The 25,010-nt window shown below is 46.8% G+C and overlaps 1 protein-coding gene across 1 annotated transcript in view; it reads right to left on the reverse strand.

The window, feature by feature from the left end:
• The window catches only part of LOC124007867 (mitogen-activated protein kinase kinase kinase kinase 4-like), a 51,253-nt gene that overhangs the window by 14,836 nt on the left and 11,407 nt on the right, over window positions 1-25,010 (reverse strand). Inside the window, 13 exon segments of the mRNA XM_046318660.1 lie at window positions 1,879-2,034; window positions 6,422-6,508; window positions 6,614-6,775; window positions 7,298-7,508; window positions 7,888-7,960; window positions 8,431-8,606; window positions 9,091-9,169; window positions 9,259-9,313; window positions 9,548-9,678; window positions 9,840-9,930; window positions 10,116-10,226; window positions 10,386-10,511; window positions 15,372-15,428. Coding sequence (XP_046174616.1) covers window positions 1,879-2,034; window positions 6,422-6,508; window positions 6,614-6,775; window positions 7,298-7,508; window positions 7,888-7,960; window positions 8,431-8,606; window positions 9,091-9,169; window positions 9,259-9,313; window positions 9,548-9,678; window positions 9,840-9,930; window positions 10,116-10,226; window positions 10,386-10,511; window positions 15,372-15,428 — 1,515 coding nt within the window.

Genomic DNA, 25,010 nt, shown 5'->3' on the forward strand with positions numbered 1-25,010 from the left:
CCGATTAAAATCGGCCAATTTTTTTATTTTGTTTATTTGTAATAATGACATTTACAACAATACTGAATGAACACTTATTTTAACTTAATATAATACATCAATAAAATCAATTTAGCCTCAAATAAATAATGAATCATGTTCAATTTAGTTTGCAAAAACAAAGTGTTGGAGAAGAAAGTAAAAGTGCAATATGTGCCATGTAAGAAAGCTAACGTTTAAGTTCCTTGCTCAGAACATATGAAAGCTGGTGGTTCCTTTTAACACGAGTCTTCAATATTCCCAGGTAAGAAGTTTTAGGTTGTAGTTATTATAGGAATATTTCTCTATATACCATTTGTATTCCATATACCTTTGACTATTGGATGTTCTTATAGGCACTTTAGTATTGCCAGTGTAACATTATAGCTTCAGTCCCTCGCCCCTACCTGGGCTCGAACCAGGAACACATCGACAACAGCCACCCTCGAAGCAGCGTTCCCCATGCAGAGCAAGGGGAACAACTACTCCAAGTCTCAGAGCGAGTGACGTTTGAAACGATATTAGCGCGCACCCCGCTAACTAGCTAGCCATTTCACTTCGGTTACACCAGCCTAATCTCAGGAGTTGATATGCTTGAAGTCATAAACAGCTGCTGGAAAACGCACAAAAGTGCTACTTGAATGAATGCTTACCAGCCTGCTGCTGCCTAACATCACTCAGTCAGACTGCTCCATCAAATCATAGACTTAATTATAACATAATAACACACAGAAATACGAGCCTTTGGTCATTAATATGGTCAAATCCGGAAACGAGACGTTTATTCTTTAAGTGAAATACGGAACCGTTCCGTATTTTATCTAACGGGTGGCATCCATAAGCCTAAATATTCCGGTTACATTGCACAACCTTCACTGTTATGTCAAAATTAGGTAAAATTCTGGCAAATTAGGCAGCCCAAACTGTTGCATATACACTGACTCTGCGTGCAATGAACGCAAGAGAAGCACACATGACTGTAAGTCGCTTTGGATAAAAGCGTCTGCTAAATGGCATATATTATATATTATTATTATAAGTGACACAATTTCACCTGGTTAATATTGCCTGCTAACCTGGATTTCTTTTAGCGAAATATGCAGGTTTAAAAATATGTACTTCTGTGTATTGATTTTAAGAAAGGCATTGATGTTTATGGTTAGGTACACATTGAGGCAATGACAGCACCGCATCGATTATATGGAATGCAGGACACGCCAGATAAACTAGTAATATCATCAACCATGTGTAGTTAACTAGTGATTATGATTGATTGTTTTTTATAAGATAAGTTTACTGCTAGCTAACAACTTACCTTAGCTCACTGCATTCGCGCAACCAGGCTGTCTCCTCATGGAGTGCAATGTAATCAGGTGGTTAGAGCGTTGGACTAGTTAACTAAGGTTGCAAGATTTGTACCTTGTCAGCTCAGGGGATTCAATCTGTCGTTCTGCCACTGAACGAGGCAGTTAACCCACCGTTCCTAGGCCGTCATTGAAATTAAGAATGTGTTCTTAACAGACTTGCCTAGTTAAATAAAAGGTGTAAAAAATAATAAAATTTAAAAAGAATTCTAAATATATATATATATATATATATATATATCTGCCAAATCGGTTGCCAAAAATACTGATTTCCGATTGTTATGAAAATTTGAAATCGGCCCTAATTAATCGACCATTCCGATAAATCGGTCGACCTCTAATTGGGACCTCTACAAGCTCATCCACAGAAATAGACATTGAATTATATGTGTGGGTGCTAGAATGGACAACTCGTGGCACCAAGGCCTTGCTGTCAGATAACCTACTATATGGAGAGCGGTAGATCGAGAGAAGGGGGGAAGGATGAGGGGTTTACCTGTGGTTCCATGGGCCGGTGCATGGCAGGCGGGACAGACTCGGAGGAGGAGCTGCCGTTAGAGAAGGGTTCAGAGCGGGGGGGCACGGGGGGCTGCTTGGTGGGTGGGGCGGTCTGGGGGGAGCCCTGAATGTTCTTTCGGAAGCGCTCGTCGGCCTGGGAGTGCAGGACAGACAGACAGGGTCAGTGAGGATCAGTGGGGTCAAGGTTGAGGCATTAACTCAACGACAAAACACACAAGGAGAAAGACTAGGAGCACGAGGAAGAGTCAACACTGAAGCCGACGCCTTGTTATCGACATGGAGGGAAAGTCCGCTGACATGCACATGAGCCCACCTCAGACAGGCTTGTTAATGATATCTTACACCTCCAGGGGACTCACACCAGAGAACAGAGTCTCTCTCTGGGACCCAGCAGCACACAGTCTCTCTCTGGGACCCAGCAGCACACAGTCTCTCTCTGGGACCCAGCAGCACACAGTCTCTCTCTGGGACCCAGCAGCACACAGTCTCTCTCTGGGACCCAGCAGCACACAGCCTCTCTCTGGGACCCAGCAGCACACAGCCTCTCTCTGGGACCCAGCAGCACACAGCCTCTCTCTGGGACCCAGCAGCACACAGCCTCTCTCTGGGACCCAGCAGCACACAGCCTCTCTCTGGGACCCAGCAGCACACAGCCTCTCTCTGGGACCCAGCAGCACACAGCCTCTCTCTGGGACCCAGCAGCACACAGCCTCTCTCTGGGACCCAGCAGCACACAGCCTCTCTCTGGGACCCAGCAGCACACAGCCTCTCTCTGGGACCCAGCAGCACACAGCCTCTCTCTGGGACCCAGCAGCACACAGCCTCTCTCTGGGACCCAGCAGCACACAGCCTCTCTCTGGGACCCAGCAGCACACAGCCTCTCTCTGGGACCCAGCAGCACACAGCCTCTCTCTGGGACCCAGCAGCACACAGCCTCTCTCTGGGACCCAGCAGCACTGGGACCCAGCAGCACACAGCCTCTCTCTGGGACCCAGCAGCACACAGCCTCTCTCTGGGACCCAGCAGCACACAGCCTCTCTCTGGGACCCAGCAGCACACAGCCTCTCTCTGGGACCCAGCAGCAGCCTCTCTCTGGGACCCAGCAGCCAGCCTCTCTGGGACCCAGCAGCACACAGCCTCTCTCTGGGACCCAGCAGCACACAGCCTCTCTCTGGGACCCAGCAGCACACAGCCTCTCTCTGGGACCCAGCAGCACACAGCCTCTCTCTGGGACCCAGCAGCACACAGCCTCTCTCTGGGACCCAGCAGCACACAGCCTCTCTCTGGGACCCAGCAGCACACAGCCTCTCTCTGGGACCCAGCAGCACACAGCCTCTCTCTGGGACCCAGCAGCACACAGCCTCTCTCTGGGACCCAGCAGCACACAGCCTCTCTCTGGGACCCAGCAGCACACAGCCTCTCTCTGGGACCCAGCAGCACACAGCCTCTCTCTGGGACCCAGCAGCACACAGCCTCTCTCTGGGACCCAGCAGCACACAGCCTCTCTCTGGGACCCAGCAGCACACAGCCTCTCTCTGGGACCCAGCAGCACACAGCCTCTCTCTGGGACCCAGCAGCACCCACAGCCTCTCTCTGGGACCCAGCAGCACACAGCCTCTCTCTGGGACCCAGCAGCACACAGCCTCTCTCTGGGACCCAGCAGCACACAGCCTCTCTCTGGGACCCAGCAGCACACAGCCTCTCTCTGGGACCCAGCAGCACACAGCCTCTCTCTGGGACCCAGCAGCACACAGCCTCTCTGGGACCCAGCAGCACACAGCCTCTCTCTGGGACCCAGCAGCACAGCCTCTCTCTGGGACCCAGCAGCACACAGCCTCTCTCTGGGACCCAGCAGCACACAGCCTCTCTCTCTGGGACCCAGCAGCACACAGCCTCTCTCTGGGACCCAGCAGCAGCACAGTCTCTCTCTCTCTCTCTGGGACCCAGCAGCACACAGTCTCTCTCTGGGACCCAGCAGCACACAGTCTCTCTCTGGGACCCAGCAGCACACAGTCTCTCTCTGGGACCCAGCAGCACACAGTCTCTCTCTGGGACCCAGCAGCACACAGTCTCTCTCTGGGACCCAGCAGCACACAGTCTCTCTCTGGGACCCAGCAGCACACAGTCTCTCTCTGGGACCCAGCAGCACACAGTCTCTCTCTGGGACCCAGCAGCACACATATGTTAGTGTGGGCCTGAGCTGACCACATGCATGACATCCTCTCCAGTCACTTACCTGAACAGTACAAGGCACAGCCGCATTACAAACCATCACGCTTATTTAGTAGGTATGTGAGAGGACGACAAGAGCAGGAACACCTGACTACTTCATTTTCACCACTGCAGTAGACAGCAATACAACTGGTAATTCACAAGAATATGTGAAGTACTGACAGCTTCAACTCATCACCGCCTCTGCTGGGTCCCTTTATCAATTCAAGCCCATTGATTTAAATATGTGCTACATTCAGGTATGGCAACTCAACAGTGAATGCATGAAGTAAAAATAGATGCATTTTCATTAAATTAATTATAGCTGACTAATGGCAAGAGAAAATGTACCGTGTTCTGCGTAAGCAAACCATTTGGTCCTGAATGCAAAATGATGTTGACAGAGATCCAGCTTGCAGCGCTTCAGTCTATACTTAGTATTTTTCTTGCTCAGTCCTCTCAAGACTCAGACACGTCATCCTCAAGACGTTTTAGTAGAGAAGCATCAGATAGTCAAGCAAAGACTAGAGCCAGAAGTGAAGCAGTACAGTTTTAGAGAGAGGCGGTGGTTGTGAGCGACTGGCTTTCTTTTCTCTGACTGTCCTCGCTCCTCAAACAAAATGGTTGGCTGAGAAGTCTATTCACTAATCATTTAAAAACAGACAACAACGTTATCCTAGTACGGTAACGTTATAGGCTATTTTGTGTCGCATACATAAAACGCAGTGCTACATTGGACTGTGTGAGGTATTAAACACTATTTTAAGACGATAACTGAAAGAAAAAAGACAACCATAGCGCCAGCTCACACCACCAGTGCTAACATAACACGCTGTGTGGAGAGGGGGGCAGGCAGCTAGAATAGAAGTAGCAGCAGGCAGCAGGAGGAAGTGATGTCGTGTTGGGGTTCACCTCTCTGATTGGCTGAGGATCACTGAGAGCGTCGCTAGCCTCCGAGCGGTCTGTCTGTGGGGACTTGGGGCCGTCTAGGCCCCTGGTCTGTGAGGGTTTAGTAACGTCTGTGGACTGGGTGGCTAGGGCATCGCTATTGTCAGAGGGGGTCTTTTCTGAGTCTTTATCAACACTGTTTGGGGACAGTTTCTGAGGGACCTTGGTAGTGTTATCGCAGGACATGGTTTGTGGGGACTTTGTGGTATCCGAGGACATTCTCCGTGGGGCGTTAGCAGTAACACTGTCCAGGAAATGGGCATGTGGGGACCTAGTGTTATCGCAGGACGTTCTCCGTGAAGCAATAGCATTAGAATTATTGAGGACGTGGGGTTGTGGAGCTGGGGCTCTATCGCCCACGGGGCCTGGGGACGTTGTCTGAGGAGCTTTGTTAGTACTGTCAGGGGACATTCTCTTGGGGTCTTCAGTCTTTTCGCAGGGCTGCGGTGGTTTATTGTCGTGCTGGAGGGACAGCAGATAGGCCTGCTCCTGCTGCAGACGCTGGTGGAGACGCTCTGCCTTCCGCTGCTCCTCCAGCTCACGCCACTTGAACTCCTGATGCAGAGTGCGCGGCTGAGTTGAGGCACATTAGACATGGGGGAAAGTGGCTAATGGCATGTGCAAGCTAATGCTACCTCGGGGGGTGAATTGAATTAAATGAAGCACTTGAAGACCGATTCAGCTTAGTTCTATAAAGATGAAGCTAGCTTGATAAATTCAAGCCTACAAACATGTTAAATAATGTCTTCCTTCAAATGGAGATTAATTTCATTACTCACAAATAAATGTTACAACCTTTAGCGAGTAATAGAACCAAAGTTGAGGATTGTGGGTGAATAGTGTGGAATGGTTCAATTTATGGGAAGCAAGACAGAATGGTGAATGCTGAGCAATAAAGAAACATAAAAGGTGACTTCATATACACACATAAATAAATAAATAAAATCTCAACTCATTTCCTCAGGATGTAAATGTAACCAGAGACCCTGGCAGAGAAACATAGGAACTCCATCTTCCTGTAGGGTATTTCCGAATGACTAATCTATACAACAGCTAACGTCAACCATAATTCATACAATATAGCCATAACACCTTGCCTTGATTACTATCTATGTTCTAGAAAAGAGCTTGATCCTAAATGTGCGATCCAGTCCTGAAAACAGGGGCTTTCTCAATGGGGTGCAACATTTACAACGTTGTCAATACAAATGTAATAGAATACAGCTCCAGACACCATTCCCTGTTCTACTTTACAAAGACTCATGGGTGTCCCACTTCACCAATTTCTCAACGTTTTGTAACATTACGCCCTCCTGAACGCGCCCCTGGAGAGTAAGAGTGGTAGGATGCAGGTTTCTTACCAGGAGCATGGCCTGTTCATGGAGCAGCTGCTGCTGCAGGATCTCCAGGTGCCTCTGCTCCTCCTCCAGCTGCCGACGAATGTACTCCTGTCAATCAAACAACAGCCGCCATGATTGGATGAAATACAGGAAGTGGCAATAATTGGCCTACATGCTGGGCAGTTGAGTGCTTCTTGTCATTTAAAGACCTACCTGCTCACGGTCGCTCCTCCTCTTCTCCTCCTCCGCCCTCCGGCGCTCGTCGTCCTCTTTCCGCCGTCGTTCCATCTCCTCCATGCGCCTCTTCTCCTCCTGCTCGCGGCGGCGCTGCTCACGCTCCTGCTGCCTCCTCATCTCGCGCTCGCGCCGCTGTTGCTGTGAGGCACCAGGAGGGGGCGACAGAGAGAGAACCTCAGGGATACGACACACAGGGAGAGCTGAAATTCTAGTTGGGATTCCCTGTTCAAAGATATTATGAGATGTCACTGCTACTATGGCAATGATTGTCCATAGTAGCAGTGATCTGAATGATTTGAGGAAAACAAGAGAGGATGGGAAGTCAAATACAGGCTTTGGTGAATTGATCAAGCGAGGAGCAGCTGTCTATTGATCTAAAAATATAGGACACCTTTTATCCTTGTAATGGCAGTCTTCTGTGACAGCATGGGCTGCGTCATTGTGGGCTATCCAAGTTCGACCCTCTATGGGGTGATCACAGTTTCGCTCTGTCCAATCGTGGATGCAGGATCAACCTACACCCCGCCCATTTCTTCACAGACAGCAGAACTAACCAATCGAGTTATTCAGAGCATGCAGCACCTCGCACTGTACTCGCACCCTAAATTCTACATACAAGTTTTACTTTAAAATCCATGAATCAATGTTTATTAACTCTACCTCCTCCAGCCGCCTCCTCTGCTCCTTCTGTTGCTCAATGCGTTTCTGCCTCTCGGCCAGTAGTTGGCGCTTGTACTCCTCCTGCTCACGGAGCTGCTGTTCCTGCAGGAGCTGCTGTCGGCGCAGCGCCTCCGAGCGCTCCTTGTTCTCCTGCTGCAGCCGGATGAAGTCCTTACGAAGCGTCGACTCACCCGGCATGTTCACTATGGAGCTGCAGGGTGGACAAGCGGAAACAAGGGAATAGTGATTTATTTCAAGGCAACAGTGAGTTCGTTCATGAGTTAGTTCATGGGAACAGTGAGTTAGTTCATGGGAACAGTGAGTTAGTTCATGGGAACAGTGAGTTAGTTCATGGGAACAGTGAGTTAGTTCATGGGAACAGTGAGTTAGTTCATGGGAACAGTGAGTTAGTTCATGGGAACAGTGAGTTAGTTCAAGGGAATCCTTAGTTTCTGTGTCAGATGGGTGGAGTTGTTTAGCGTTTCCAGGTAGGTGTTTGCTACACTGGTGACAGGTGAGCAGAGATATCCCGCTATATTGTGAATTGCAAAATTAACTGTGTACATCAATGTGTAACACTAAGACATTACCTAGGCTCTCCCTCTTGCTCTCCAGCATCCTCCTCTTCCTCCTCACTCCCGCTGTACTCATATTCAGTCTCGTCTGAAAAACAATACGTGGATAGTGTGACAAGATGTAGAAACATGGGCTATCCAATGTAAAACACACAAAAGGCCCAATGCAGAGGTTTTTATCTCAATATCAAATCATTTATGGGTAACAATTAAGTACCTTACTGTGATTTTGACCATTTTAATTGAAAACAAAGACACAAAAATAGCTTCTTATCAAAGACAAATTTCTCAAGCAATAAATTTGCTTGAAGTATCTGGGAGTGGTCTGAGTGGGGAAAATGTGCTGTTCTTGGCAGAGAGGTTTGGAACTTTCTCATTGGCCTATTAACTAATTCACCACCTGGTGATTTCACCAGGTAGGCAACAGCTCCATCCCACCAAAACAGGCACAAATTTCTGGCGGTCTTTTCAAACAGCTCTTACACTAATAGGGCACCGTCATCATGGTCACAGTGTTGCTTTAAGACTCTGATTAAACAGGTAGAGAGGCAGACTCACCTTTCTCCCCCCTCTTCTTCTTGGTGCGGTCGATGTGGTCTTTGAGCTGGATGCGGACCTGTCTCTCGTTGGGCTGGTCCCTGATGAAGGGGTGCTTGAGCAGCTGCTCGGTGGGGGGGCGCTGGTTGTAGTTCTTCACCAGGGAGCCCTCGATGAAGCTGCAAAACTTCTTAGACCTGAAAGAGGAAGGGTCAAGACAGATGAGGCCGCTAATGAGATAGTCGTATTACCACCAGTAATCATGTAGCCTGGGGGGCTTGTTGTCTGACGTAAAATAAATCCATCTTCTACAACCCACTGACAAGACAACAAATGACAGAAACTAAACTAACCGTCAAAAGAGCCTGAGAAGCTACAAGTCTGAAATAGAAGGAACCTGTTTTATACATTTAGACAGAAATCCAGTGAGCCTTTCATAACTTATATACAATGAATATTCTGAGAAAAACCCATCTCAGAAGAAAAGCGGTCATAATCGTAAATGCACCGGTGCCAGAGGAAAGTCTCAGAGGGTTGAGTTTCCCCCCGGAAAGAGGGCTGAGGAGTCTCGCAGTGAGCCAACAGGCCTTCCTCCCATGTGCCACAGCTGTTCAGAGAGGAGGACGAGGGAGGAGAGCGAGGAGACCTCTAAACCCAGCTGACAGAATCTTGGTAACTTACCACTTCTTGGACTTGAGTCGCGGGGGAGGGTTCCTTGGGATGAGGAAGAGTGCTCGCATCGGATGCATATCGCACAGCGCTAAAAGTGAACACACACACACACACACCAGAGGGAATCAGTAAAAACATGACCGGGAGAAAAGGTAAAAAACAAGGGCAGGTACTTACGAGGAGCTCCTTCGGCCATTTCGATGGCAGTGATTCCAGTTGACCACAAGTCACTCTGGAAGAGGAGAGACACAGTGAGAGAGGCATCAGACATAGCAACACACACACACTCACTACATCAGACACTGAAGAGCAACATACTCTACCAGGCAGACTCGTGCATTCTAGCCCACAATGTAGCAGTAGCTTAAGTTACCAGTAGCTACAGATGTCAAGGAGGACATAAGTGGCAGGTTCAAATCAAGGCTAAAACGTCACAGTACTGTGTGGAAGAGGGCGCGAGTCTTACTCTGTAGTCGTAGGTGGCCTCAGGGTTCTCGTCACAGGCGATGACCTCGGGCGCCATCCAATAGGGAGTCCCGATGAATGTATTCCTCCTCCCCACTGTCCGGTCCAACTGGGCGCTCACGCCAAAGTCCACTGCAAGACAACCAATCAGAAGTTAAAACTAGTTATATACAACTGCATTGTAGTAAACATCTAGACTAGGTGACTGGCTAAAATGGCTGTGATTTTGGAGCTATAGGGTTCAGATTAATCAGGGTTGTTGTCCGTAATGTACAAAACATATTGTCACTTACCAAGCTTGACCTCTGCGTTCTCTGTGAGCAGGACGTTCTGTCCCTTGATGTCACGGTGGATGACATGGTGGGCGTGCAGGTGGGCCAGTCCCTGAAGAAGAGGAGGAGGAGGAGAGGGAGGTGTGTAGAGATGAGACCACATGTCTAAGACCAGAGCTTTGAAGTAGCGGAGGGTAAAAACTTGTCACCTTTATATTGACATATTATTACACAATGAACAAGGAGACTGAAGATAGAAGGAAAGAGGGGATGGAGGGGGCTGGAGGACAGGCTCACCCGGAGGATTTCTCTGGAGATGTAGGCGATCCAGTCCTCCTTGAGCTGGTTTCCTTTAGTGTTCTTCACCAGGTCTGTGATGGAGCCCGCCCCACAGAACTCCATCACCAGCTACAGGACACACACACAATTCTCAGTCAGACGCCTACATAAGCACTTCTAAGGCTATATGAGAGTCAAAACAGTAGAAGACTTATGGTCTGATTCCTGCTGCAGATATACCAGTTCTGATTATTCAGCCATTGGGAAACACGCAGGCTAGACACTCACCCACAGTTGGTCATCATGCCCTGGGGGACTCTTCTTGATAAAAGCACCGTAGTATGTGGCAATGTTCCTGTGATGGGAATACTTCTTGAGCATATTGATCTCCAGTTTGATTTCCTCCTCCTCGTCCTACAAACACACAAGACACCATTAGTCATTAGATAAAGAGAGAAGGCCGGGGGAGGACGACGTCTTAGGAAAATCACTATCGTGTGTGGCTGGTTACAGATGGATAATAGTCAATCATTTCCCACATTCCACAAAGGTCAAGTCTGGCGGGGGTTGGTAAGTGCCTTTGTAGGGGGGAAATTAAACCCTCATTCATCCACGGCCCCTAAACAATGTGACATCTCGGCTACGCAGTACACACACTCCTCTAACGACTTCTTTGTTTGGGTATTAATGATGTGTGTGTGTGTGTGTGTGTGTGTGTGTGTGTGTGGGGGTCCATGGAAGACAGAATCCATTATACTATCTGTATTAAGGCTGTGAACATTTCAACATTAAAAATGTTTAAACTAAATTGAGATCCTTAACATTAAAGAAAAATCCCAAACAGAAACATTTGCCTTCCACAAAATTTAAAAATCACAGTGCAGTTATATATTATTTTCCATCTTATGGCATAACGAGACGATAGGCTATAGAGGCCTGGGGAAAGTTGTGTAATTTAATTAAAACCAGAGAGGAAGAGGCAAACTTTAGGCTACTTTGGTGAATTAGCGAATCAAGGAAGACGAGACATTGCGAGAGACAGATGACCAAGACATACGAGCACGGTTCTGCCTGCCCCCTCCGCCCCTCCGCCCCTCCGCCCCTCTCCATGGCTCCCCTGCTCTCTCTTCTCTAATGATGCGAGTGTGTACAGCATTCCATTGTGAGACACTGCTTTTGATTGCCGATAGATAGGCCTCGTGCACGGTTCTGACTGTCTGCCTGGTGTCCGACCTACCTATAATGTGCCCCACTCCTCTCTCTCCATCCCTCACTATGAAAGATGCGAGTGTTCGTCTTCTCAGAATCACGGCAACTAATCAGTCTCAATTCTAAAAAAATTGTGAATCTTCTGAGTCAATCTTGACATGGGAGTCGACGTGCAAGGTGTCAAGGAATCAATTATTTTGGAGTCGATTATCCAACATTGCGTCATCGTCGTTAACGGTTGGAAAAATGGCAGAGAAAGGCAAGCAAAGCCCTGTATGGCAATACTTTGAGAAGTTAAATGACAAGGAAACGCAAACTTTGCAAGGTGGAATTGAAGTACAGGTGCAATGCTTAACCATCTGGAAAGGGAGACCCAAACCATTGCTGGCAATAGCAGGGCAGCATTGTTAATTGACTTGGAATTGTATTAATGTTCATATTGTTTTTACAGAAAACAGATTTTATTTAAACACTAAAATGTATTTCATTTGTCACATCCCTTATACAACTGTCCATGTATACATCAAATCCCCTCAGCTAAACAACTGGAATTCCATTAGAGCCCACATTTATTTTCAATGTGACACCCATATCCCCACACACCCATATCCCCACACACCCCCTCAAATCACTGGGGTTTTACACATCCAAGACACATACACCCACACAAAAACATCCTCCCTCCCCCACCTCACATGAAAACCGCGAGGAAGACAACAAAAAGGTCACCCCACCATTAGCTTAATCTCTTCCGTTGCAACAACTTGACAATGATTAACAGTGACAGTAACTGACACACAGCGAGTGTTAAACCCCTCGTCTTACAGAAAGCCCTGGTGGAAAGGAGGAGTCTGAACCATGGGGACATTAGTGAAGAGCGATGCAGTTACTGTGACAGCGGTGGTGCGTTTAAAGATGCACGTAGGTACACGCACAGTTCTCTTCCACCAGACCCTTCCAGTGCCAGCAAGTAGAGGCTGTCTGTTGGCTGTGCAGGCAGCCTTATTGCTGCACTCGCTCTCATTTGCTCCTCCTCTAGCCCTCCCTCTTTCCCATGTTTCCTGCAGCTGTTTGTGAACAGGCGGCTGGCTGAGCATTCCTGACAATCACTGGGACAAAAACTAAGGGGGTTCACTTTTGGTTATGTCATTTTCTATTTAGACAGAAATGATCATTCAATGATCATTGCCATCATCATTCAAGCGGTTAACACAGCACCATGTAGGTCAACGGGTAAAACAATACACAGCATGGCCAGGCATATTTATTTCACCTTTATTTAACTAGGCAAGTCTGTTAAGAACAAATTCTTATCTTCAATGACGGCCTGGGAACAGTGGGTAAAGGGGAGCAAAAGGACAGATTACTACCTTGTCAGCTCGGGGATTCGATTTTGCAACCTTTCGGTTACTAGTCCAACGCTCTAACCACTAGGCTACCTGCAGCCCCAGCAGGTAGCCTAGTGGGAGAGCAGAGCAGGCTAATAGTACAGCCCAGGACTGCCATGCCCACCTCTCCCTCTCTCAGCAACAGTAACAGTTTGTCAGGACAACAGAGAGCTGCTGTTGAGATAACAGGTGCTCTTCTACCTGGCAGGGTGAAGCAACAGAGTCATTCATAGCCTATAGTGGTGAAATCTCTACATCTATCCCTCCTATCATAGACGAGAGGCTATATCCGGCCAGGTGTATGACCACGTAACCGGGGGGTGGAGTGGGTCGTCACAAGTTACCACAGACAAAGTCATAAACCACCTAGTTCTACAATTTATCTTCTTAATTTTTAAGTATAACCTTAACCTTATGCCTAACCTTAAATTAAGACCCCCAAAAAAATTCAGTTTTGTTTTCATGAATTTTAAAAGATAAGCCTTTTGGTTTTGTGGCTGGGGTATAACTAGTGGAAACCAGGTGAGACATGCCCTATGACACCCATGGCAGGAAACGGTTAGGAAACACATCAGAGCCTTACTCATGACAGTCAGCAGGGAGTGGCAGACAGGGGGCAAGTCAGGGCATAAGAACAGACAAACTGGTCTAGAACCAGAATGACCACATTGGTATGAAACGGAATTGAGAATTTGACTTAACATTTACTCTTAAACATTGTCTATGTTATACGACATGGACCACATGGTAGGTCTATACTGCAACGGCTATATCATAAAACTAACCACAAGTTCCTTGGGGGGGGGGGGGGGTCATTAGGGTGTGTGTGTGTGTGTGTGGGTGGTCCAGCTAGTTCCATATTCACTTGGAGGTCCTATTTCAGTAGATAAAAGCAGAATGCCACAGAGAGAGCAAAGGGCTGCCCTCCTGCCTCAAAATGACGTAATTTAGCCATAAAACATCCCGCTGGCTTTAGCTGTAATGAGCTCTGCTTATTATACTGAGATTTACGAGCGGCTGATTACGGAGAAGTCAAAGTTCTTCCTGAAATGTAGACAGGACCTCAAACAATTTCCATGTAGACTAGTATATTCTAAATGAGGAGTTGGCTAACTACACTTCAAGATCACTACATGCTTGGCGAACACCTCATTCCAAATTCATGGGTGTTAATATGAAGTTGGTCCCCTCTTTTCTTCCATAACAGCCTCCACTAGATGTTGGAACATTAATGCGGGGACTTGCTTCCATTCAGCCACAAGAGCATTAGTAAGGTGGGGCACTGATGTTGGGCGATTAGGCCTGGCTCGCAGTTGGCGTTCCAATTCCTCCCAAAGGTGTCCGATGGGGTTGAGGTCAAGGCTCTGTGCAGGCCAGTCAAGTTCTACCACACCGATCGACAAACCATTTCTGTATGAACCTCGCTTTGTGCAAGGTGTAATTGTCATGCTGAAACAGGAAAGTGCCTCCCCCAAACTGGTGCCACAAAGTTGGAAGCACAGAATCGTCAGGAATGTCATTGTATGCTGTAGTGTTAAGGTTTCCCTTCAGGGGAACTAAAGGACCTAACCAAACCATGAAAAGCAGGCCCAGACCATAATTCCTCCTCCACCAAACTTTACAGTTAGCACTATGCATTGGGGCAGGTAGCATTCTCCTTGCATCTGGGTTTGGGCGGATTCGTCCGTCGGACTGCAAGACGGTGAAGCGGGATTCATCACGCCAGAGAAAGCGTTTCCACTGCTCCAGAGTCCAATGGCGGCAAGCTTTACACCACTCCAGCCGACGATTGGCATTGCGCATGGTGATCTTAGGCTTGTGTACAACTGCTCGGCCATGGAAACATATGTCACGAAGCTCCCGACGAACAGTTCTTGTGCTGACGTTGCTTCCAGAGGCAGTTTGGAACTCAGTAGTGAGTGTTGCAACCGAAGACAGGCGATTTGTACCTGCTTCAGCACTCTGCGGTCCCGTTCTGTGAGCTTGTGTGCTCTACTGCTTCGCGGCTGAGCCGCTGTTGCTCCTAGACGCTTCCACTTCACAATAACAGCACTTACAGTTGACCGGGGCAGCTCCAGCAGGGCAGAAAGTTGACAAACTGACTTGTTGGTGCCACATTGAAAGTCAAAGGTCTTCAGTATGGCCAATCTACTGCCAATTGTTTGTCTATGGAGATTGCATGGATGCGTGCTCTATTTTATACACTAATAGCCGAATCCACTGTGTCCACATACTTTTGTATTCATAGTGTATATATAGTGTGTATCGAAGGCTAAAATGTATCGAAGGCTAAAATGCATCAAGAGCTTGTACCTCTCCCAATTAAAGGTATTTTTCTCACAGAAATAAAAATGTATATTAATTCTATTGTTGATTAGGCGAAGACACTTTCAACAACCATGGGTAAGGCCCTTTGCGTCAATCTCACTGTAATAACCCTGCAAAGCCACCTGACATTAGGCCATTTATCCTTTAATCTGAGGCCCAAATAAGACAATGGTCAGATGATCTGAAAGACCTGGATGACAAATAAACAGGCATAGTGGGCCGTTTGAAATGTGAAAGGTCATCGCAGCTCAGCTTCAGACTACATCGTTTCACCAATAGACCTGGCCATGTAACATCCTCCTTGAACAACACACACACGGGGTGTTCCAGTCAGTTTGAACTTCTTTACCTCTGTGACGTCCATGACCTTGATGGCTGCCAGCTGTCCAGTTTTGACATGTCTCCCCTGTAGAGACAAAGAGAAAAGGAGAAGATAGCAGATCAGTCATCACGAGGTCAACCGAGGGTAACAGTAATACACTGATCAGCTGGGTTAAGGTTAATAAGGTGTGTGTGTGTGTGTGTGTGTGTGTGTGTGTGTGTGTGTGTGTGTGTGTGTGTGTGTGTGTGTGTGTGTGCGCCACTTGAACTTGCAAAACATGCCTTCTTACAGTAAACCCCATCTTAGCTATGTACATAGTGACCTATAATCTACAAGTGACCAACCGTCAGAGTTCTTTCCATAGACAACCATCACATTGATTCAGTCCACTGTGTACAGTCACGTGGCTGGTTAAGCCTAGCATAGATACAGAACAATCACTAGCATCCAAACAGACAGACATGGACTGGGGCTACGATCTCTGTGCTGAACAAACATTCCCACAGTCCTCTCTCTCTCTCTCTCTCTCAGCACCAGTCACTCCTTACATAAACAGAGACAGAAATAGTCTCTTACCCTCCCTCAATCTCAAACCCCTCAAAACCGATAAAAGCTGCTAATAATTATCCGGATAGAAACCAAAATGGGGATTTCCACTGCTGTGGGGCTGCAGTGTGTATGATAACGGCTAAAGCAGTATTGTTTTTGATGATAGAAGCAGCTGTGTATCTGAACAAGACGCGTATAAATGCACGCACGCACACACACACACACACACACACACACACACGTCTCTGGACCATCTCCATCTAGACTATTTTGAATGAACATTCCACAATCAATTGAAAATATGCGGGGTTAATGACAAAAGCCAAGCAGCTTATTCTCTCCAGCTATGGATGAGACAAAAGCCTTCATGTCGTTAATCTCTAGACTTATAATCCTCTCAACTTTGATCCCGGGGCCACTGTCCATAAAAACATCAGTGACATTACTTATAACTCGAGTCCCCGTCGAGACACACAAGCCTTTGGTTGAGGTGAAAGGTCACAGGTGCATTGGAGAGGTTCAGTTTTCACCCCCTGCGGCCCCCCACTCATCTGTGAGCCCAGAGAACGCAGTCCTTAAGCATGACGCTTGGGTGACAATCTTTGGAAGAAATGGCGGTTTCATCCAGTAAATGAAGAGGAATCACCGTAACATTGTTGGATATGTAGGCCAATTCACTACTCGTGACGTGAATGTCTTTGTCTCACTGATTTCTCATGTCTCAGATTCAGGTCATGGGGAGGGGTGGACTACAAAATAAAGCAGGAAAGAATGTAGGCTAAAGACAGGAAGTGGAGGATGATCTCTCAACCAATCGGTGTGAGACAAAGCTTTAGGAGGGCCCCCCCATTACGCCAGCCAGTCCCCTCTCTCCCATATCAGTCCAAAACCCCTCTCCACTATCACACAACAAACAATCACCTCACCTCAAACCCCATCCTCCAATCCCAACCTGCTGGAGCTGAGCTACATGGGCCCTGTCCGGAAACAGCAGCCAGGGCAGGAGCTGACTGACTGAGGGGCCCCGAGGCCCCTGGTCTGATACTGTGGCCCTGGAGAGGTTACCTGAAACAAGGGGTTATCACTGAGCAGGCAGCTCCAGACACTCCATAAAGCCCCTAACCACAGCCAGATGTGCTGGCCTCTCTCCAACTCTCAGACTAGAGCGCAGTAGGCGCACAGACAACCTCCCCACTCCAGACTACAACCAGGGGAAGACAGATCACACTAATAGCTAGTAGGCCATTCAACACAGTCTCTCTAAACATCACTGAAACCCTCTCCGCTGTTCTTCAACGTTCATCCAGTAAAACCAGAAGCAAATCGCACTCTTTCCCCAGTCATCCTTCTCAACGATTCCCTGGCAACATAACGCCCACAAGAGGTAGAGCTGCCCAGATGAATGACAGAATGGTGAGATAACATTACATCATCATACATGGTAATAAGATAGAACGAGCCAGTTTGTTGTGAGCTAACGGATGGTCATCCATCCATGTCGTTACTGCCGTCCACCCATGTAATTATGCTGCACACTGCTAAAACATATAGCCTACCTAAAATAAAGGTTGGCCCAGCACATCAAAGGCGGTGTAAAGGGGGGTGAGCTGTCTGGTAATGGGGGGGCTGATCGCCCCGGGGGGGAGGGGTCAGATGAAGATGACATTTGAGCAGGGAGAGGGGGTGGGTACAGGCGTTGGGTGACGAGCTAATCCACCTTAGAGCAGGCAATGTATAGGCTAGGCAGGCAATGTGTCTGTGTCTCTCTCACAAACACACACACACACACACACAAAAGAGAAAGCATAAACACACAGATCAGGAACGAATATTGATGCCCCTCTTCTCAACACAAACCAGATGAGCAGTGGTGAGAGAGAGATGGTCTAGTGAGCAGCAGCACAAGACGGCCCAGAGTCTGTACTATGCTGTATCTGCTACACATACCAGCCAACTGACCCACTGCTGACCCTACCTCACTAACAGACCCTGTCTGTACTGTACCTACTACACATACCAGCCAACTGACCCACTGCTGACCCTACCTCACTAACAGACCCTGTCTGTACTGTACCTACTACACATACCAGCCAACTGACCCACTGCTGACCAGACTTCCTACAACCACCAGAACACACTGAGGATTGGGGTGGAACAGAAAGAACAGACAGAGGTGAAGAGAGATGGGGGAAGAGGTTGTAGTTTACTCCATGGTAAAGTATGTAGATGTCAGTGCATTCTCTGATCAGATATAGAGCAACACGTGACAAAGTCAGCAAGAGACTGAAGGAGTTGAGCGAGCCACTTTGAGCCAGTGGAGAAGCCAGCCAAAGCTGAGCTGGCTGTGAGAGTAGAGACCAGTCAATAATGCAGCTGCTATTGATCACAGTGCAGCTGCTACAGTACCGGCCTCTGAAGAAACACTACGCAACACAAAACTAGTTGTTTTCCGTCAGCACTAAATGGTCTCAACGGAAGAGGCGACTAAATTCCTAATAGAGTATCAACCATAAAAAAACAGAGTTGGGTTCAATAGACCCAAAGTGTGGTGCATTTCACCTGCTTGTTTGCGGGTAGAACTGGCGAGGTGCTAAGTGAGAAACCTGACACCAAGGTGAAAGTCTGTTGAAGCTCAGACTGGGCTGCAGCCCAGGACGGGAACGCTGCCTCGTTCGCAAGGGGCTTTTGTGTCTCGCCCATGTATGATAATGAGGTAGCTCAACGGGTCGCTCCTCACGCACACACAAAGCAGAGTCAGGTTCAGGCAGTGGTGTGGACAGCCCAGGGGCTGTGTGGGTCTGCTGACAGCCATTAGAGTGAGGGAGAACAGACGAAAGAGCTTCCCCAGACTGTGTGTGTAGGGAACACACACAGTCTGTCCCTACACTGTGGCCTGATGGTGACTACTAGGTACATCAGGTCATGTCTCCACTTACATGCGACTTCTGCTATCAGAACACAAAGATCACATTGAAAAGACTGGTCTAGACGCACAAAAGTCGCTTTGTGGTCTGATTGTGTTCACCTCAGTCTAGACACATTCAGGGTACCAACCGTGCATACAGTGGGCGACGTCATCAGCACTCCCGAAATCTTGAGTTTGGGACTGAGGCACCTTTTCATTATAACAGTGGAGGAAATACATTCCTAGCATGTGAGGACTAGGTTTCCCCATAAAAGCTAGCCAACTATCTAAAAAAAAACATTTTGGGCTTGGCTAGAGTTATGCTAATCCATTTGCAATCATTTTAGTGTTGCTTGCTAAGCTACAGAGGTTATCTGGCTAGTTATCTACAGTAGTTAGCTTCTGCCATCAGTTGGGTTATCATATTTTGCCTCACCCACCGTTTATAGAACGCATTCTGACATTTGAACACAGCGCAGGAAAGGGGAATCCGGATATGGTAGACATATTTCAAATGTAGGTGTAGATGCATGACTCATTGGGAATTGATCAGAACACTAAAGCTGCAGCATGAACTGTGAAGTCTGACACAGCCTCTGTGACACAGGGTAAGACCGTGGCCCTGCCACAGAGTGGGTGACACATTCAACACCAGACCAGCTGATCCCAGAGGGATTGGCTTCAATAGCTGTCCATCACTGGTCTGTGTGCTCAAACGGAATTGAAGGCAAGGTTTCCAGCGTTAGTACCAAATACCTATACGACCTTGCTAGATCAGAGATTAAAAGTGCCGATCTGTGATTGGTACATACATTTTTGTACCGGAGAGGGTAATAGGAGCTAGAATATAATCTGTGCAAACACCATGGGGTTAACACACGGAGACATGCCTACTGCCTATGGCCCTCCCCTCCCATTCCCAGCATACTAACCTACAATTGTGCATCCACCAACTGTGGAAGGCTAGGCTATAAATAGCAGTTAACCCACAGCTAGTACCATAACTGTGAGCAGGACTGTCAGCGTCCTGCTGCATAGTGCACATTAACAGGTCTGTGTACTGGAGCGCAACAGGACTGCTTGGAGCACCTCACAGAGATCTATCCAAAGCTACCCCCACCTATAGGTGTTACCTAAATATAGATCTGTTTATAGGAGAAATTATGTTCAAGCGGATCTTTCACTTTTCTTCATACTGGTTCCATTTTGGTCCCTCGCCCATACCACTTTGGGGTTAAACAGATCTGACCGACAACTATTAGCAGACTGGGAGGATCTGGGAATACCAAAGGGCGTAGTAGATTAACAAGGAGACATTATGGACCCCAGGCAAGCATCATCACTGCTGCTTCGCTCTGATACTCCCTCTAACTCCTCCTCCTGGGTTGGCCAGGCAGCCTTTAGTGTGCTAGGTCCTCCTGTATGGGACCAGCATTACACAATTTGTTCCATTTAAAGTCAATTCTGAGCTCAATGCACAGTTTCTCTAGAGATAAATCAGATCAAGCCTGAACTGCGCGATATAGTGAGGGGGGAAATATTCTACATACAGTACAAGTCAAAAGTTGACAACTACTCATTCAAGAGTTTCTTTATTTGAACTATTTTCTACACTGTAGAATAATAGAAGACATCAAAACTATGAAATAACACATATGGAATCATGTAGTAACCAAAATCAAAATATAATTTTCTATTTTAGATTCTTCAAAGTAGCCACCCTTTGCCTTGATGACAGCTTTGCACACTTGGCAGTCTTTCAACCAGCTTCATGAGGTAGTCACCTGGAATGCATTTACATAAACAAGTGTGCCTTGTTAAAAGTTTGTCATTTGAGCCAATCAGTTGTGTTGTGACATGGTAGGGGTGGTTTACAGAAGATAGCCCTATTTGGTAAAAGATCAAGTCCATGTGTGAATGACCTCCTCGATTCGGTCTTGTGTAAAATGTGAAATTGCTTTTATCCAATGTAAAAAATATTTAAAAATACACAGACTACACCATACACTGCATTTGAGGAACAATGGGAAAGTAATTCTGCTTTGAAAGCTGAGAGAAAAAGGCCTTTGAATGTTTTGGTACCTACTGGAGAGCTTGTTGTCTACACCCATTCAGCACCGTTCACACCCTCAAGCTTTAGCCCCATCTATCTCTTCAAGTGTTGATCGAAGCGTTCTGTCCTAACAATCAAGCACTCGAGCTATCTGGCTAACGCGAGATAACTGTTCACTGACCATTTTACCCGCCCTAACGAGTTAGTTAGGCTGTTTTTATGTTATCCAGAACATTGGTGACTGAAACTGTGCAGCTGGCAACAATTTACATTTTTTTTGGCCAACGTTTACTGACACTAGCCAAATAAAAACAAGTGTTCGGCGTTAGTACATTTCACACAGACGAGAGTGCTCTGCCAGAGACCAGAGGGAATTTACCCGTTAGATCTATAAACAGTTGTTGCAGTGACATTCTATTGAAATTGTTAATTGTATAGTGTTGTCTTGTTGAGGCATGTAGCTAGCTAGCTAAACAATTAACCATAAATCCAACTCATGACTTTACTACCCTACAGGTAGATAATCAACCATAATATAAATTGGCTTACTAACATTAGGCTTTAACGAGCAAAGCAAATGGCTCTGAGATACAAGTATGATCTTATTATTTGTAACGTTAGCTAGCTTGCTAACAATACACTAACTTAAAATGAGAATGAATATGTTAAAACCAGAAAAGTGTCATGTCTGAAAATGTAGCTAGCTAGAAAATCATGGATGGACGCCTCTCCCTGTCAAGGATGCCATGGTTGCCTTAGTTTGAAGACAGTGGAGGTTGACTCCAACCTACACTTAGGTTGCAGTCATTAAAACTCATATTCAACGACTCCACACATATCTTGTTAACAAACTATAGTTTTGGCAAGTCAGTTAGGACATCTACTTTGTGCGTGACAAGTCATTTTTCCAACATTTGTTTGTAAAAAACAGGTGTGATACAGAGACAGATAATTTCACTTATAATTCTCTGTATCTGAAAAAGTAAGCCTTTGCTTTCCTAACTGACTGTGTGCATCGATTCCTGACTTCCCTGAAAAGGTTCATATCGTGGAGACCATGCGATGCTAGTGCAGTACGCCACAGGGTGTTTTTGTGCTGGTCAAAGGCAGTCAACTCTGGAGTGAAGTAAGGGCTATATATGTTCTTAGTTCTACATTTTTTGAAAGGGGCATGCTTATAAAGATGATGAGGAAAGCACTTTTAAAGAACAACTAGGCATCCTCTACTGACGGGATGAGGTCAATATCCTTCCAGGCCAGGTTGTTTAGAAAGGCCTGCTTGCAAAAGTGTTTTAGGGAGCGTTTGACAGTCGAGGGGTGGTCGTTTGACCGCGGACCCATAACGGACGCAGGCAATGAGGCAGTGATCGCTGAGATCCTGGTTGAAAACAGCAGAGGTGTATTTAGTGGGCAGGTTGGTCAGGATGATATCTATGAGGCTGCCCATTTTTGCAGATTTGGGGTTGTACCTGGTAGGTTCTTTGATAATTTGTGTGAGATTGAGGGCATCTAGCTTAGATTGTAGGACGGACGGGGTGTTTAGCATATCCCAATTTAGGTCACCTTGCAGTACGAACTCTGACGATAGATGGGGGACAATCAATTCAGCTCTGGGGGGGGTCTATAACAAGTGGCAGTGAGGGACTTATTTCTGAAGAGATGGATCTTTAAAAAGTAGATGCTCCAATTGTTTGGGAATAGACCTGAATAGTATGACAGAACTCTGCAGGCTCCCTCTACAGTAGATTACAATTCTGCCCCATCTGGCAGTTGTCTTGACGGAAAATGTTGCAATTGGGGATGGAAATTTCAGGATTTTTGATGGCTTTCCTAAACCAGGATTCAGACACGGCTAGGACATCAGGGTCGGCGGATAGTGCGAAAGTAGTGAATAAAGAAAACTTAACATGCATGAACCCAAGGCTTTTACGGTTACAGAAGTCAGCAAATAACAGTGCCCTGGGAGACACAGGGCCTGGGTTAACCTCTACATCACCAGAGGAACAGAAGACGAGTAGGATGAGGGTACGACTAAAGGCTATGGGAACAGAGAATAAAAGGAGCAGATTTCTGGGAGTGGTAGGACAGATTCAGGGCATAGTGTACAGACAAGGGTATTGTAGGGTGAGAGTACAGTGTGCGTAAACCTAGGCATTGAGTGACAATGAGAGATGTTGCATCTCTGGAGGCGCCAGTTAAGATAGGTGCGGTCTCGGCATGTGTGGGGGTGGGACAAGGGGGCAATTTGAGGCATTTTGAGCAGAACTAGGGGCTCCACAGTCAAATTAAACAATGAGAGCTGCCCTAATCAACAGTATACAAGGCATATTGACATTAGAGGCATAAAGCAATCACAGGTGTTGATTGGGAGAGCGAAGACAACAACGGGTAAACAGCTAAGATGACAACAACGGATAAACAGCTAAGATGACAACAACGGGTAAACAGCTAAGATGACAACAACGGATAAACAGCTAAGATGACAACAACGGATAAACAGCTAAGATGACAACAACGGATAAACAGCTAAGATGACAACAACGGATAAACAGCTAAGATGACAACAACGGGTAAACAGCTAAGAAGACAACGGGTAAACAGCTAAGATGACAACAACGGGTAAACAGCTAAGATGACAACAACGGGTAAACAGCTAAGACGACAACGGGTAAACAGCTAAGAAGACAACGGGTAAACAGCTAAGATGACAACAACGGGTAAACAGCTAAGACGACAACAACGGGTAAACAGCTAAGACGACAACAACGGGTAAACAGCTAAGACGACAACAACGGGTAAACAGCTAAGAAGACAACAACGGGTAAATGGCGATGAATGAGCAGAGAGGGTCAGTTAGCTACACACAGGGCCTGAGTTCGAGGCTGGGGCCGACAGATAAACAAAATGAAGTGCCGTGTTAATGAACAGTCCAACAGGAATCACCTGTGTAGCCGAGTGATCATAGGGTCCAATAAGCAGCAATAGATGAAGCAGGGAGCCGTTCGGTAGTCGATTACTACGCTAGGCGAGCGGGAGACAGTGTTCAGGAGGCTAGCGGGCTGGGGATAGCAGATGGCTCTTCACCACATCCACGACGCAGAGGCCAGTTGAGAACACATCGGCTGAATTACGTCAGCAGACCAGTCGTGATGGATCGGCGGGGCTCCGTATCGACAAAGGGTCCAGGCCAAATTAGCAAGAGGTATTGCAGTTGGTGTACTTTGTTTGCTAGTCAGGAGATGGCCTAGCTCGAGGCTAACTGGTGCATGCTTCTGGACAAGGGCATTAGCCACAATAGCCACTCGGGAGCAGCTAGCTAGCTGCGAAGATCCGGTGTAATGGTCCAGAGCTTGCAGCAGGAATCTGGTGACGTAGTGGGAAAAAAATTACACAGGCCGATATGCTCAGGGCTGATATTGCGCTGTGCAGACTGGTAGATATTATCCGGGCTATCGTGGCTGGTGTCTGAGATAAAGGTCAAGACCGCTAGCAGTGGATAACAATGACTAAATAGCTAATAGCTAATTAGCTGGGTAGCTTCTGATGGAGGTTCCAGTTATAAGGTTTTTTTTAAATAGCAGATCCGTACCACATTGGGTGAGGCGGGCTTGCAGGAAGGTATATTTCATCCGAAAATGGAAAAAAGAAATCTAAAAAGAAATATTGAAATGTATACAAAAAAAATAAGAAAAATACTATTTACACGGGACAAAAACAAATACGTCTTACTACTGCGCCATCTTGGGGGGAAAATTAGATAATTTTTTTTTATTATCTAAGACATTGATAGTATTACGCAGTCATAAAAGTTTCCATTATTTACTTTGATGAACTACTAAAATAGTGATTTTGTCAGACAGCATAGGCTGCAGCTCTATAGAGATGACTTGGAATGAAAGTCAAACAAAACAAATGTCATGAAATTGTATTAATTGTTTTATTCTGTGTTACATTATTCAACCCACATAATGCAAAGTGCATTTCATGTCCACCCCAAAAATATTATACCGAAAACTCTCAAAAAGCACTAAATCACTCAGCACTACTTGTGGGATACCCACCTCCATACGAACAGAGAGTACCACCACGCCCGGTCTACGCCCTGCACGGCCCCTCCACTACCCACATGGCAGCCTGGGTAAAGATGGCCAAGTGGTAC

The sequence above is a fragment of the Oncorhynchus gorbuscha genome, linkage group LG21 (genome assembly GCF_021184085.1).
Source record: "Oncorhynchus gorbuscha isolate QuinsamMale2020 ecotype Even-year linkage group LG21, OgorEven_v1.0, whole genome shotgun sequence".
In the NCBI taxonomy this organism is placed as follows: domain Eukaryota; kingdom Metazoa; phylum Chordata; class Actinopteri; order Salmoniformes; family Salmonidae; genus Oncorhynchus; species Oncorhynchus gorbuscha.